General features: G+C 35.7%; 2 protein-coding genes across 4 annotated transcripts in view; one reads left to right on the top strand and one right to left on the bottom strand.

The window, feature by feature from the left end:
• Positions 1-16077, top strand: part of LOC142335868 (KICSTOR complex protein ITFG2-like) — a 408175-nt gene that overhangs the window by 31568 nt on the left and 360530 nt on the right. The gene's annotated exons all lie outside the window — the stretch shown is intronic.
• Positions 1-16077, bottom strand: part of LOC142335865 (huntingtin-interacting protein 1-like) — a 107271-nt gene that overhangs the window by 86422 nt on the left and 4772 nt on the right. For both annotated transcript variants that reach the window (XM_075384195.1, XM_075384196.1), the window contains exons 3-6: positions 14978-15170; positions 10230-10317; positions 9869-9948; positions 9411-9472 (exon numbers count right to left, since the gene is read on the bottom strand). In XM_075384195.1, the coding sequence (XP_075240310.1) occupies positions 9411-9472; positions 9869-9948; positions 10230-10317; positions 14978-15170 (423 nt within the window). The remainder of the gene's footprint in view (positions 1-9410; positions 9473-9868; positions 9949-10229; positions 10318-14977; positions 15171-16077) is intronic.

Genomic DNA, 16077 nt, shown 5'->3' with positions numbered 1-16077 from the left:
CAACTCGCCAATCCCCCTCCAAATTAATTTCTTCATTGAAATAATTTTTGAATGAGGACAAGGCGTTTTGGGGGAAAATATTCATTGAGGCTGATGAAACTAAGTGAACCGTGAATTCATTCATGTTTTGTTATTTCACCACTGTTGTATCTAACTTTGACCAATTCTAACTCGTAAAATTTTCCTATGACTGGCTCTTGGGTGGCGTCAATGAGACTGTAAGTAGGGGGAATTTTTGTAGGTATATCGTAAATCTCGAAAACGTTGTTGGTAAATGTTTGCTTGTATCCTTTTCTAAAAGGAAGATAAGCTTTTGATATTCGCACAAAGTCCCTAACGTAAAAATTTGGTCGACGAACTAGTTTTGCTGATGTATTAAAAATTAATGATATCAAGTAAGGAACGTCTTTCTTTGTAACTTTATTGGGCGCTATTTTCGTTACTTTGTTGACTCTTGAGTTAATGGTTTGTACAAAGCTCTGCAGTTGATTAATATACGAGTATGTCCATTTGTACTCTAAATACTTGTATATCAAATTCTTGAGCGATCGTATACTTCTTTCCGCAAATGCTTACTTTTTTCGCTGAAAGTTTTATAAACTTCAATATCTTTCTTCTGACAAAGAGTGCTGAAGGAGCCCTTAAATTCTGTACCAGCATCTACCCACACTTTTTAGGTTGCTTGTTCTTTATCATTTTCTTAAACGAATCAGCTTTTGTAGCGTACTTTGATTTTAAGGGTTCGACGCGTAGATAACGTGAGGGACAGTCCACCGCAACCAACAAATATTTTACATCTTTGTTCTCTTTTGCTAATTTATCCCCATAAGCCAAGTCTAGCGACCAAATCTCATTTATATCGTAAGCAAAAACTTTCAGTGTTGGAAATCTTTTTCTATAATTTTTATGCTTTGTGTGGGCATTTTTTCCCTCTAGGAACAATTTCACTTGACTTGGTTTCAATTTTGTGCTTTTTTGTAGATTTTTTATGCTTCCGTATGCTCCAGGACCTTTCGTATATTTTAACTCAAGCAATTTTTTCTCATTCGTCTAAAGACTCCCAGTCCTTCTATTGCCGAGTTCTGTCTTCCTTTGAGGTTTCAAAACCACTTCCGGCGTCTGCGGATTCCTCTGTAAGTAATTGGCTGGTTTCTTTGTGCTTGATTCTTTTTGGCGCAAAAGTTTTCTTTTTCTTTTTTTGTTTGGTAACTCTTTGAGTTCTTTTCCGGATCGCAATTTTAGCATTACTGTTGATCACCAAGTCTTCTTTTATGTTTAAAACCTCTAGAATCTTGAAATAATCTGGATTATTTATTTTTTAAGTTGGTTGCTTCAAATCATAGAGAAATATGGGAACATTTATTCCTGTCGCTGTTCCGTCAACAATGAAATTCTCTTTTTCGTCTATAACAAAGTTTTTTGACTCTTTAATGAGATTAACTATTTTTTCCGATTAATTATTAACTAATTTTGGTGGCACTAGCATGTTGAGATTTTGAAGAATTTTGTCTGCATGTACTTTTGACAACTCAGTAGGATCAGTTGTTTCCCTTGTATCCAAAATTTCTTGGTTCTCTTTGTCATTGTTTTCATTTGGTCGCATACGGTTCAAAAACGAAAATTGAGCACCTCTATGCTGATCTCTGGGATCATTTAGAATTTGCTAGGAATATGGTTGCTCCTTCATAAACTAATTTTTGGGAATCAAAATAAACTCTTCAGCAGTTGACAATGCTTAACTCAAATGGATGAAGCAAAATTTAATAATGAGTTGAATCAGTTCGAAACCGGTTTTTGTTAAAAAAAAGTGCTCGCCGTTTATCAATCGATGACTTTTTCTTGAGAACGCCTTTAAACATGTGTCTGTAATTTTCTAAGTCTCTTACTTTCACTCTAACATGGCCCAGTAAAACATTGTGAAGACATTCACACAAAACCAGTATAGCATCACTATCACAACTACGCAAAAATTTCTTTAACTGTTTTGGCTGCAAATGCACCATTTGCTTCTGGATAGATAATTTTTTCTCTTTCATTGTTTAGAGGAGTTGTTTCTGCTTTATCAGATGGAAAAAAGAAAACTGAAGGACCTGGCTCAGTAATAATTGAACAGTATCGTAAACAATCAGAAGTCTTTGGATCAAGATCGATAAGCAAATGCCCAAACGGTTCTTTCGTTGCCAATTGATAGCAATGTTTTAAAAATTTAACAAGGTTCAACTGTTTACCAAAAATCCGACTTGTTGAATATCACGGGCTGATTTGAACAAAATGATGTGTGTCGTGTTCAAGTCTACTGTACGAGACCACTTGCTCTGTTGATAAAGGTTGTGCTTGATATATATAATATTAATGTTTTTGTGACGCCCTGCAGTGGCCAATTTAACAAATTCTTTGTCAATGTAAATTTCTTCGCACGAGTCGTCTATTATCAGAAGACAGTTTGCAAGGCTATTCAAAAACTCTAAATTGGCGTACTTTTTAATCGTAACACCAAGTGTTTTCTCCATTTTGATGTATATTTGTTGCATTTCTCTGTATAAAAAGTTGATGTTAACTTTTGGGTAAAATGTGTTTGCAATCAACATTTTAAAAATTAACTCTGTTTTGCCACAACCTGAAGGCCCTACAACGGCCATAAAGACTATGTCGTGTAGATATAATCTTATTCATAGTCTTGGATTTGGTAAAATGTATTCAACTAAACTTGACAGTATTGATATCGAAACTGAAGTTTCTTCACAATTTGGTTTTAAAATGGTTAATTTAACAATACAAAGTGATATCAGCAGTAAAATAACAAACATTTGAACGAAAAATACAACTTCTGACCATGGCAACGTTGTTTGATTACAAAACTTCCATGACCATTTGCTGCTACTTTCTTTTTCAAAAAACTTTCTTCTACAACAGCGTCAACTTGATCAACTTTTACTCCCTCCATCTCAGGACAAAATAAATTTTTTTTAAAATATATTGAGAAAAAGTCACTCTATATAAAACAATTCATAGCAATTGAACTCAGTTAGAAAGTCCTTCATATGAAACATAAAGCACTCCGGGAGTCGCTCAGTTTTGTCATAAGTAACAATTTTGTGTACTCGTTCTTCCTTCACCAAGTGCTAAATCTCCTTTGGCAGTGAAGGATCGTTCTTGTCAATTTCTTCACCAACCGGTAAGAGTCTAGGAGGACAGACTCTGGGTTGAGGTTTTGACATTCTGCTTTCTCCACTGAAGAAAAGGTTCAATATAGTATACTAAATGAGTGAATGAGCGAATTTCGTGCTCAGTCAGCAACAATTTAACTTTTCTCTGTAAAAACTGGTTTCCGGTTTTTATGGTTTCGTCTTTTGAAATTGAAAAACTCAGATTCCCGTCCCCCGTAATCAAGGCGCAAATTGTTGAACTAGGTGACAAGGGTGCTTCCACTTTCGTCAATGCCTCTCTCATTTGTTAAACAGTTGAAATAGAATATGGCTTTTTCTTTTGCACAATGTTTGTTGAGAATGTTTTTGCCCTTTGAATGATTTTGACAGTTTTGTGTAAAATAGTTCACAGATATCGAAGGACACGCGAGTGAATTCAGATCAATGATAGAACACTCAAGCAAATCTGACAAAAATTTTACTTTATCCTCTCCCTTAGCGTAGAATATTGCACCCGGATTCCTCAAGCGAACGCTTTGAATTATTTGTGTAAGATAAATATAAGGATAGTTTCCTGTGTCCCACTCAATGCCGTGCAAATTTCTAGTCAAACAACTGAAAGGTTGCTTTTGTTGAGTTGTTAATTCACTATAACTTGTTGGAGGTAAAAATGATACGCAGTCAAAATAGTCCTCAGTGCAAACACCAAGTTTTTTAACAATAAATGTTTCTTTTCTGTGACGAAACCCTTCAACGTCTAACACAACTGTTTTGCTGCTCAGCATTCCAATAAATGACAAATTGACGGATGAAAAACCTTTATATATAAGCAAAACAATATTCCCGACAAATGACCGCTAAAACAGTTGCTGCTTTTCCACGGAAGCATATAAGAGTAACCTGGTCCTTGGTTATATATTTCGTATATGAAACCACCTGCGTCGTGTAAAATAGCGTGCAAAGGTAAAACTTTTGAAATTTTCAAGTATTTATCTACTGAAGAATTATCTATGCCAATAATACCACCGTAGGGTCTCAATTTCAGCGCTATATCAAAATCAAACCCTTCAATTTCACTAAAATAATCACTTGTAGCCAGAAAATAATTTAACCTTACACTGTTCTTGGGGTATATTGATGAAACGGATAATTTTTGTGGATTTTGTTTAAACAGTTTTTGCATACAATTTGTCTTTTCAAGACGCATACCTTCTTTTCGCTAGCCTGGCTGCGCATTAAAATGATTGGAAATATAAGAAAGTGGATTATTGTTCATTGCGTCGGGAAACAATTTGTTAACAACAGACAAAATGGGATTTGATTTATTAAGCATTTACTTAACCTTGATCACACAAAAGCAAATTCCTTTGAAACCGTATCAAGATAAGGAAGCAATAAAAAAAGTTCCTAGCATATGATGGTCTTAGTTTGTATGTATCCTCATAAATCGTTTATACAATACACTAGTAACCACACACACACACAAAATGTACACAAATAACGTTCAAAACACGTTTTACTGTTGCTTACCATTGATAAGAAAGCTATAAATACGTTTGAGTGGTATGCACACACAAAGGTAGCGTAAAAGCAGTGAGGTCAAAATTTGTTCCAGAGCTTAATAAACCCGCGAGTGTAACAAAACACTATTGCGAAAACACATGTTAAAAATCAGACATTAACAAACCCTAAAGCCTTATATATCTTTTAATCTACATAGCAATCCTCATATCAACGCTGTTTGGTATTTGAACAACATACTGCACTCATTAATTGCTCTAGATAAGAAAGTAATAAAATTGGGTGTGTACATGCAACAAAGCTAACACGGAAAGGTTAGAAAGGTTAAACCGAATAGTATACTGAGGTTCAACTAAAATACAAGTTTAGATTTTAGTGTATTCAACATGTAAAATCAAATTGAATAACTTTTTACAACAAAAACGGAAGGAATGGATTGAACACGCCTTAGTTTAAAATTATACCTGAACTCATTTCCTAATTTTCGCTTTAACTTTCATTTGTTCAATTCCAAATTCTATTTAGCAGAACTGTTCCTGGATTTTGACAACAGATTCCTTTTGTTCAAGTCAATTACCAAATTCTACCATAACCAAAGAAATTAATTCTAATGTCTCCTCTAGCCATCATTCTAAAGGCAGAATCGACTCCTGACAGCCGAACAATTGCTTATGAGACTTACAGAAAGCAGACTGTTATCATTGTACAGCAGGATTATCAGTTAGATGAGTGTGTTACAGAAAATCATATGGCTGTGCCCATTGTGATTTTTGATTTTATTCAATCATTTCGATTTGAAAGGCCTTATGAAAGGAGCTCAATACTTGCTGGATTTTGTAACGTCTTATGTCAGAGTTTGCATTTGACCCAAACACATTGGACGATGGAGTTCAAAAAACTTTTTACGATTATGGCGTGACAGAAATCCCGCTGTATGAAAATCAAGAAGGCAACTGGAGAGATCTTGAACTGGTTGAAAGCATTTGGAAAATGAAACCAGATATTGAGAGCCTAGAAACTTTTAGCGAACCACCAACACCTGCCATGGCTCATGATACAATTGCCTGTACACCTGAAAACAAACCTGAAAATAAGCCAGTTGATGTTTCGAGCAGTGGAAGCCTTGCGACTCCACCCGTGAGCAAGTGTTTTGCACCAAAGAAACGAAGAATCGATCTCAATTATGAAAACTAAATCAAATTTATTCCTTTGTTGAAATTATTTGTTGTGTGTGTGTGTGACATTCTTTGTGAAGCTGATTTATGAATATTGGCTATTGTATAATTGAATTCTCAGATCTTTCAGCTCATTTCAAGTATCAAACTCTAGCAAAAAAAAGAGCACTTCACATTATTCGTGGTAAAAGTCAGTATTATCGTGAAAGGAAAATTTTTCAGTCATAACTTTGTTTCCGTTGTGGACAAGAAATACCCTCTCAACACGCTGTAAGAGGAATTTAGGAAATGCGGCTTGCTTTGAATTGAATCGCAAAGAAAACGCAATACCAATAAAACTATTTAAGACCAATTTTCCTCACTTTGGCTTTACATGGTCGATTGCACAGATATGCTAAAAATAGAACTCAAACTCAAACTCAGCCTACTTTTATGGTTGCCACACCCAAGTTTTGTCTACCATGTAGTGAAGTCATACATGAACACCTCAAAGAAGTTTTCATAGAAACATAAATGGGTTAATCACCGGCAAAATTGTCAAAACCATTCCTTTTTTGTTCTTAATCTCTCACACTTTTTTTATCCACAATTTCAGCGCAAATAATTGAAATGACGTTGTACACTGAATACTGTACAATTGGACGTCAGTTATTTTACTCGAATCTTCTTTTATATCATTTGGTTGGCAAAATGGTGATAGTTTTAAATAAAAAATACAAAAAGTAACAAAAAAGTATATATTCACTACCCAAGTAATCACTATTTGTTTCACCAAGCTGTTAAACGACAAAATTTCATTGCAAATTGCGTTTCAACTAAGAAACATTACTTTATTCTACATTCTTCGCCCAAGAAACATCAATTTTATAACTTTTTTGTCAAAAAATGCCGAAAAAATACAAATCTTTAATAAAAAGTAACATACAAACAACACCCAATTACTCTTTATTAATTGTTCGAGCAAACTTTAACCTTGTAAAACTTTGTTGCCACTCCCTTATAACTAGCATAGAACATTTTATTCTACATTCTTAATTCAAAAATTAACAATTTTTTCACATTTTTGGTCTTTTTTCATCAAAAAAATACAAAAAATGTAGGTACAAGTTATCACTAAATAATATTTAATATAAACCCGATTCTTTAACAGTATTTCTCCTACCAGATTTTAACAATTTTTAAATTGTATAAAAATGCTTATTGGCGGCGAAATACAATTTTTACTACCACTTTACTACAACTTTTTACTACAACTTTTACTATTCCCCCCCCCCCCCGTTAAAATACAGGCATTTTCACTACTACTATTAGCTTATGGCTTACCTATTGGTTTCGAGTCAGCCGCCGTAATATTGATAAACATACTGATAACCATTCTTTATTGATATACATATTGATAAACATTCTTTGCAGTCCATTGCAGTCGTAAAAAACAGTTAAGACATAATAACTTTTAAAAACAAACTAACAAATGTCGGAAGAACGACAGGCGAGGCAATTTAATTCAGTGTCTGTAGCCTAGATCAATTTTTTTTATGGATGCAAAAAACTTTCCCCCGAGGGGATTCGAACCACTGACCTCCCAATCCACATCCACGAGCACTAACCACTGCGCTACGTATCACTTATCTCTGCTATTCTGCAACCGATTTTATATTAGTAACAAGCTTTACTTCGGAGCAATAGAGATCACTCAAAAATGAAGAATAAAAGCGTGAAAAAGTCACTTGAGAAGTCGAAGAATGTTCTAGAAGAAAAGCGCAAAATTGTCAAGCAAAAAATTTGCATAAAAAAGACACACACGTTTACAATAATTGATATGAACTTCGTTCAAGAGTAACTAAAAACCAGGATATTTCTCGGCAGATATTTGACTACACAGAAATGGTAACAAAGGTTAGGCCAAATTTTATACACCAACTAACGCTTGATGAATTGCGCTTATACGACAGGCAGGGGCAATTTTCATTATAGGTCGCGTGGGTTAGAAATATTTTGCGGGCGCAAAAAATGACCCCACAGAGGCTCGAACTATGTACCTCCAGGCTGTCAGTCTGATTTCTTAACCACTACAGGCACCGCTACCATTGCTTTGTTTATCTTACACTAACAATCGCTTTTATATTAGCAACAAATTACATTTCAGAATGAAAGCAACTTAGATCGCTCAAGAACTCAAGAAAACGTAACTCAAGAAGTCAAAAAAATTTCTGGAAAAAAGCACAAACAGACAAGCATAACTTTTACATCAATGAGACACGCACTTTACAATAATTGCTTCAAACTTCATTCGAGAGCAATTGATCAGTTCAATTTATTGACCATCAATATTGAGGTTAACGCTTAAATTGACGTTTAAATTTTGGGTAAAAATATAAACGCCATGAAGTCCAATTAAATTGATTAAGTCCAATTAAATCAGGCCACAAAATATGCGCAAAAAAGCGCGCAATTCAATGCCTCATGTTTGATGAAAAAATGATGAGGAAATCAACAACAGCTCCATTCCGCTATTGCGATTACTGTTGCAAAACTTTCGAGGGCGATAAGGCATGTTTAATCGAAACTTAATTACATAAATTAAAGACTCAATGGTACGAGTAACAATTGTATTCAATTAGAAAACATGCTTGCCTGTAAAAATGTTGCAGAATCCCTGAGTAAGTAAACTTGTCATTAAAAATTTTGCAATTTTTCGACAGTACTGATTTTGCACTACCTGTGTCTAAAATATTATTGTACCCATTCACTCGAACTCAATTTACCCAGCTCGATTCGCTTCCATTACAATTCAACATGCTTGATTTTTAAAAAACGATGAGCAAAACACTCAATTATAGGAGAAAAATAATGCACATACAAATTGTCCAGTGCGTAAGTCATGAATGATTAAAAAAACTTATTATACTATTGATCTACACAGTTATACGAGTACCAATTGCCGTCTATCATAAATCCAGAAACTACTACAAAATATTTTAGAGCGTGATGATACGGTCTTTGAACAGAAACACAATGAGACCAGCAATTTCCTTGACTACCGCTACGCGGCTGCTGTCAACTACAAGTCAAAAGTAAGCATCCGACATTTTCGAAAGAAAATTTTAACTTGAAGAAAATATTTCGAAAAAAACAATGTGAATTTGAAACGTAGATGTTGAGCGACAGTCAATTTTGTTTTTCAAAGGAATGGCGCCCCAAATTGAGATAGATTTAGTATTGATGAGTCAAACGATACTGAACGTTACTTTTTGACTATTTTCTTTGATGAACACGAAAATGGATGGAACTTTGAAAGCAACTTTACAAGTTATAAGGGAAATGAGTAAGTTTAAAGTAGTAGTTCTAATTCACATGTAAGTACGACCACAAGCAGGGTTGGTCAGTGGTGTAAAGTATGGTTTTAAAACGTGATCAAATTGTCGCAACCAAAAAATAGAATAAAACCACAACCAGAAGAAAACTCGATGACGTCAGTAACAGACCTCAATGTAACTTCACAACAGTTAACAAGAATACCGTCTATTGATTTATGGCAATTCTTTTTATGCAGAGAAGTGATACTAACTTTGTTTTTGTAAGGTCAGTATTGCTTCCAAGTAGTCAAACAGTTCTGCACACAGGTTAAATCTGAAACAGCGCATAGAGACCTATTAAAAAAAGCATTCAATCATTTTATATTATTATATTATGAAGAACGCGCCCGGAACTGTATCATTTATCAAAAAGCGGATCTATTCTGTTTCGCCCCCCCTCCGCCCTCCCTCCCCCGTGCTTTTATGCCCCGCCATTACAAAATACGCGTTGTTATATAGCTCTTTACTGCGTAAAAATTAGCACGTGCGACTGGGGGCGTAAAAGATACACGCCAACTAAGTAGGTGGTGGTTGTGGTGGTGGTGGTGGTGGTGGTGGTGGGGGGGGGGGGGGTGTGTGACAGAAAAGATCCCAGATCCAACCAACTCGTATCTCTTCCAATTTTTTCAAATAGGAGGGAATTATTTGTTGTTTGTGTTAACGTGCTCACAAGTTGTCTGGATGTGAATCGTACTCCTCTTCGAAAGTAGAAATGTTCTCAAACTGTAAGGTGCCAGGGAACAGTGGGTTCTGAAACACTCGTCTACCTACATATTCAATAATGGCAAAACTTTACAATGACACTAAGCCCGTGTCCGGAATGCCAAAAATACCCCACTAATTCTCTTTGAAGAAAAGCAAAGAAAACAGCCAATTTTTGACGCAAAATCATATCAACTTATAAAAATTCCACTGAGTTCTAGCCTAAACGGTCTTCTGTGCTAGTATTCCGACCAATATCGAAACTTCAGAACATATGTATGTGTTGCTTACATAACCTAATATCATCTATGAACTCAATAATATCTCACCCTTTCGTGGAATTTCAGTTTGGTCACAATAAGGTCACAGTAGTAAGCTGTAGTCCGTCCATAACCATCGGCCATGTTGCTCCACAGCCTAAAGGATACATCCAGCAATTAGTTCTAAAATAGAAATCAAATCTCTTACCAGGCGGTTTGGCAATCTGCGATAACACAATGCTTTGACAAATATCATCCACAAAAATTGACAAAGATTTCCAATGATTTGAGCACAACGAAATGAGCATCTAGAAAAAGTTACCAGTCAACGTCCCACTGTTATAATTTTTGTTAAGAACGGTTCCCTTCTGTGGTGAGTCCCAGACTGACGAAAGACCGCTGAATAATTTTTTTAAAAAGCATTAAGTAAAGATATCGAAAAGAAAGTTTCCTTGACAGAAATCAGGCAGAAAATTGATCAGTCAGTTCGATTTAACTGAACAAGAATTTATTGTGGTATTCAAAATATTTTGCCGATCATCAGCTTTCTCTTTTGCGGGCATGGTTTGAGAAAGCCCAATCTATAAATGTGAGCGAGATACCGATCCAAAATTCTTCTTTACAAGGCGTCTAAAATAAACAAAAACCCGAGTGCTGCAAGATTCTCACAATAGCATTTGGTTATTCGTACGTACCGAGAGCAACTTCAACGTAGAAATTAAAATTTCAAGTAACCAGGCATTTCGACCATCTTACCTTTGTTCGTATCAGAACTGAAAAAAAATTTCAGGGCAAACTATTAAATCATTGTCTGTGCGTGAAAAAAAAACTCCTATCTCGATTACAAAAAAGGGGAATAAAAGCAAGCCGTGACAGCATCCTATCGCGAGAAAATTGCGTCTGCCGTTCACAGCAGTGGCCACTAATTCAGAAACCATAGAAAACCTTTACGCATGACGATTTTTCAATTTGTGCGTGCTTCCGCCGTCTGTCAATGAAGTATACCGTTTTCAGCCACACAGCGCGCCATTAATACTGAGGAAGAGCTGAGGAAAGAAGATGATAATTCATACCAGCTTACCGACAAATAATTGACACAAAAACTGGTCAAAAGACTGTCACAAGAGCGAGAACAAGATGAACAGAGGTCATCGACAAAAGAACAAACAAGGTATTTTCAAATAAACTATGAACGGTTCCTTAATCAAAAACACGCGCAAGAGCAGAGCCTTAAAAGGGTAAGAAAAAAACAACCCTAGCTATTGCTAAATGTCTGACAAACTCGTTATTAGCTCAACAACAAAATCAGAAGCAAACACGTCAGTAGAAAGGATTTTACAAAAAAATTGAGTAGAGCTTAGGCTCGATTTCAGTTATGCTTGATTCCTCATAATTATTTAATAAATTTATGAACCACGTTTTGTTTGCGCGCAGGTCATTAGAAGGTCTGCAATGCAGCAAAACAAAAAGGAACAGCTGAAAAGCGCCAGAAACCGTCAGAAAATAGGTTACCTCGAAAACAGAGCAATGTGAACTCTTTTTGAACGTCAAGCTTTCTGCAGAATGTACCACAAAATTAACTCTTTGATTTTGCTTCAATTTATTTCGCTGTCCATAAGTGACAATTGCAACAAGCCATAAGTGACCACAATTGCCATAAGTGACATGTCCATAAGTCCAGCACGTTTGAGGCTGCTACTTTCAAACCGTCGTAAGCAAACTATAATTCACAGCGACGCACAATTTATCAGGAGAAATGGTAATTCGAAAAGATCACTCCTTTTTGCACTTCAAGCAGTGTAAGAAACTTATCAAAAATTAGACAAAGATTTCATTACCCTCACTTGTCGATGCAAGCATAAAGCTGGCCTGTGAGCTCAGCAAGCTACCTGAAAAAACCTGCATATAACTATCAAAAGCTATGAAAATTAGGTTTTCAGGTTGCGCATAACGGCATTTTTACTCTCTTTATACTTCAATCTTTGTGAAGAATATCAACTTCAATTTAGCTGAACAAGAACTTATTGTGGTACTCAAAATGTTTTGCCGATCATCAGCTTCCTCTTTTGCGGGCATGGTTTGAGAAAGCGCAATCTATGAAAGCGAGCGAGATACCAATCGAAAAGACGCCTAAAATCATAAGGATCCAGAGTCCTGCAAGAGTCACTAAAGCATTTGGTTGTTCGCACGTACCGCGAGGAACTTGAACGTAAATAATATAATTTCAAGTAACCACACATTTCGACAATCGTGCCTTCTTTGTTCCCATTTATCAGAAATTGTAAAATTTTTATTGCAAGCTATTGGATCATTGATCGTGCTTGAACAAAACTCCCATATGAATTGCAAAACTGGGAACCAACGAGCCGTGAAGGCGTCCTAAAAAAATTCGCGATAAAATTCACAGCAGTGGCCACTATTTCAGAAATCATGGAATACCTTAACGCATAACGATTTTTCACTTTCTGCGTGCTTCCGCCGTCTGCCAAACAAGTATACCGTTTTCAACCGCTCAGTGCACCATTAATACTAAGGAAGAGCTAAGGAAAGAAGATGATAAGTCATACCAACTCACCGACAATTAGTTGACACAAAAACTTGTCAAGAGACTGTAGCAAGAACAATTGCAAGATCAAACAAGGTCATCAACCAAAATTACCTCAAACAAGTTATGTCAAAAAAACTATGAATCGTTCCTCAATCAAAGACACGCACAACAACAGAACCTTAAAAGGTTAAGAAAAAAACATCCCTTGCTATTGCTACAAGTCTGACAAGCTCATTATCAGCTCGACAACAAAATCAGAAGCAAACAGGTCAGTAGATAGGATTTTACAAACAAAATGAGTAGAAGAGCTTATGCGCGATTTCAGTTATGCTTGATTCCTCATATATATTTAATGCATTTGTGAACCACGTTTCTTTTGCTGGCAGGTCATTACAATGTCTGCAATGCAGCAAAACAAAAAATGAACAGCTGAAAATTTTCGAGGAAACAACTGTGATAACATGTAGTCTCAAGGTGAATAGAAAGCTACAATTTACAGAAAAAAAAGTTTCTCTGCTTATTGATATCATGTCTTTATGTATTAAAAGCTATCCTAAAAGTAGCCATCCATTAGAGTGGGTTATTCTTAGTTAATTTCAGCAAAAGTTCAGTTTGAGAGTGAGGGTCAAGAAAGACCGAAAAACTATTCAAACAAAGAAAATTTCACTTGAATAAGTCTGAAAAATGACGTCACATTTGCAATTCAGTCGACGAGCAGGAATGAATGAATGAACAAACGCTAATTTGACGTGAGCGTCGTGACGTCACAGGTCGTCATAAAACAGTTGACGACGCAATTAAAAACCAATAGAAGAGCAATAATGGCTGCACCGCTCAGCTATCGCAATCGCAGCCATTAAAAATGACGCCTCTCACTAAAGAAATATTTTGAAACATACCCGGCATATTGCCCGAAAATAGCCGCCGTTGATTCCAATAAGCATGATTGGGATTGAAAGAATAGATAATGAAAAAGATTTTTGTACAAAAACATTTTTTAAGTCCGAATTATTTTGATGGCATTTCGTAGTTGAACATACTTCTTTTTCATAGAGAGAGGCTACAGGGGCTACTATCAATACCAATAAGCATTAGAGAGAGGCAACTAATGCATATAGGAACGACGTTCAAATAGCGGGCATCTAAAATTGGGCTTTATGGGTTAATCCCATTTCTATTACTGACTTCAATTTTTATACCGACTCTGTTCATTTTGAATTGCTTTGCTGAGCAACTGATGTTCAAATTCACTTTTAGCAGAATGAGAGAAGAGAGAAACTAGCCTAGAGAACTCAAAAAGATATCACGCAAAATGTTGAAAAAGCGGCAAAATGAGGTAAAGCGAAACATTTTTTTATTCGACGAAGTAAAAAAACATAGCAGGACAAGACCTGACGTACAATTCAAAGAATTTTCATTGACTAAACAGAAAACTAGACCTAGAACGGACTATGAATGGATTGGGAAAACCATCTAGAAAATCCGATCCAAAAAATCGAAAAAACAGTAAAAATCAAAGTGAAATTGCCGCATGTGAACAAAAAACCACTACCGAGAAACCGAATTTTTGTTCAAACACCGTTTTCTCACTCTACTTTAAATTTAGAGCGAAAAAATTTCACGCCGCAAAACCACTCGCCTTTTCGCTTCACTTCCTGTTTCGGCGTGACCAAAATCACTACTCCAATTTGACTTCAAAAATCATGAAAATGTGTGAACAGATCTAAAAAAAAGACAGCGCCCCAATACAATTCAAATTCTTTGAATTGTAAAAAACCAAGAGAAGGCCAATAATAGCCCCAGCTATCGCTGTGCGGCTATTAATTAAAACACTTGAAGATTCTGTTAAGTTGACAAAACAGTTGCTATATCCTGATGTTGCCAGGCTTGGCTCCTTAACCCCGTAATACTTTAGTTTAACGTTTAATTTAAGCAAACCACTTGCTTTTTCGCTCCATTTCCTGTTTCGGCGTGACCAAAATCACTACTCCAATTTGACTTCAAAAATCATGAAAATGTGTGAACAGATCTTAAAAAAAAGACAGCGCCCCAATAGAATTCGAATTCTTTGAATTGTAAAAAGACAGCGCCCAATACAATTCAAATTCTTTGAATTGTAAAAATTTTTTGAATTGTAAAAAAAAATAGGAGCGCTATAATAGCCGGCTGAGAAGATGAGGGCGGCTATTAATCAGCGCAAATGATCATAATTTTATATCCTTGTGACCAGAAACAGATTATCTTATCGGTTACTCATTCCCCTAGTTACCTTGAAAGCGTGTCAATGAATGGAATGTGTCTGAGGGAGTCGACTAAAACAGCAGGATGCCCGTCTCTCAACACATTGTGAGTCACGAGACAGAACTTGTACGCTGTGACGTCATGACTCTGCAACCCCATTGCACTCACGATGCTCCAGTATGTTGAGGCTCCTCTCTCACGGTGGGTCGACATCACAGCGACTAAATATGGCCAAGCAAATCTTTGCAAACTTGCTGATGTCATTATTCGATAAAGTGGTCCGAATTACACATAGTACACACTTGTACACATTGCGCATAACCGATAAAATGATTTGATTGCTTTTTCGAATCCAAAAAAAAAAATGATTCAGATCAATTTGTTCGAGCCATAATGTCAATGAGACCAGATCCTTAACAAGAAATGGCACAGGAAGACAAAAGATCTGCTATAATTAAAAGTCAAATATACGGCAGCAACAATCAGCAAGTGTAGAAATCAAATAACAACCTTTGGTTCATTGAATGAGTTTTTGCATATTTGAAGACAAATCATTTTCAGCCCATAATAGAATCATGATGGACTTAAAAGAAACAAAAATCATATTTTTATGCAACAATCTAAAGGAATATATTACAAAAAAGTCGAAATTACTCTCAAGATAGAAAATTCAAACAAAACACCAAAGAATAAAATGCGTACTAAAAAGACAGTCATGAAGCAAAAGAAACAAACGATCAAAAATTGATAGCAAAAATAAAACATTCAGATGACATATTGCCAGTAAAAGACTTAATCAACCACCGATAAAGGAAACTGCTCTTATTTGGAGAGCAGTTTCCTTTATATCAGCTAAATAAAATTCTTATACATGTTTTTGGACGATGACATTTTTATAACCTATAAAGCAAACTTGAATAAACTGTAAACCATTCAGCCAAAACAGTGCAAGAAATCAAAACACGAGAGGAAGCAAGAAAAAATGAAAAGCGTGAAAGATGATATATAAATGAGGACAAACCAATAAAAATATCTGAATATTTTTTCCAAAACTCGTGCACCAGACCAGTAATTTCGTTAGAGCCTCAGCGCAATGAGAAAACGGTTGTAGCCGTATTCGTCGACAGG

The sequence above is a fragment of the Convolutriloba macropyga genome, chromosome 3, assembly GCF_964194025.1.
Source record: "Convolutriloba macropyga chromosome 3, txConMacr16.3, whole genome shotgun sequence".
In the NCBI taxonomy this organism is placed as follows: domain Eukaryota; kingdom Metazoa; phylum Xenacoelomorpha; order Acoela; family Convolutidae; genus Convolutriloba; species Convolutriloba macropyga.
Note: the sequence above shows the minus strand (reverse complement) of the source record. Positions and strands in the feature narration are given on the sequence as shown.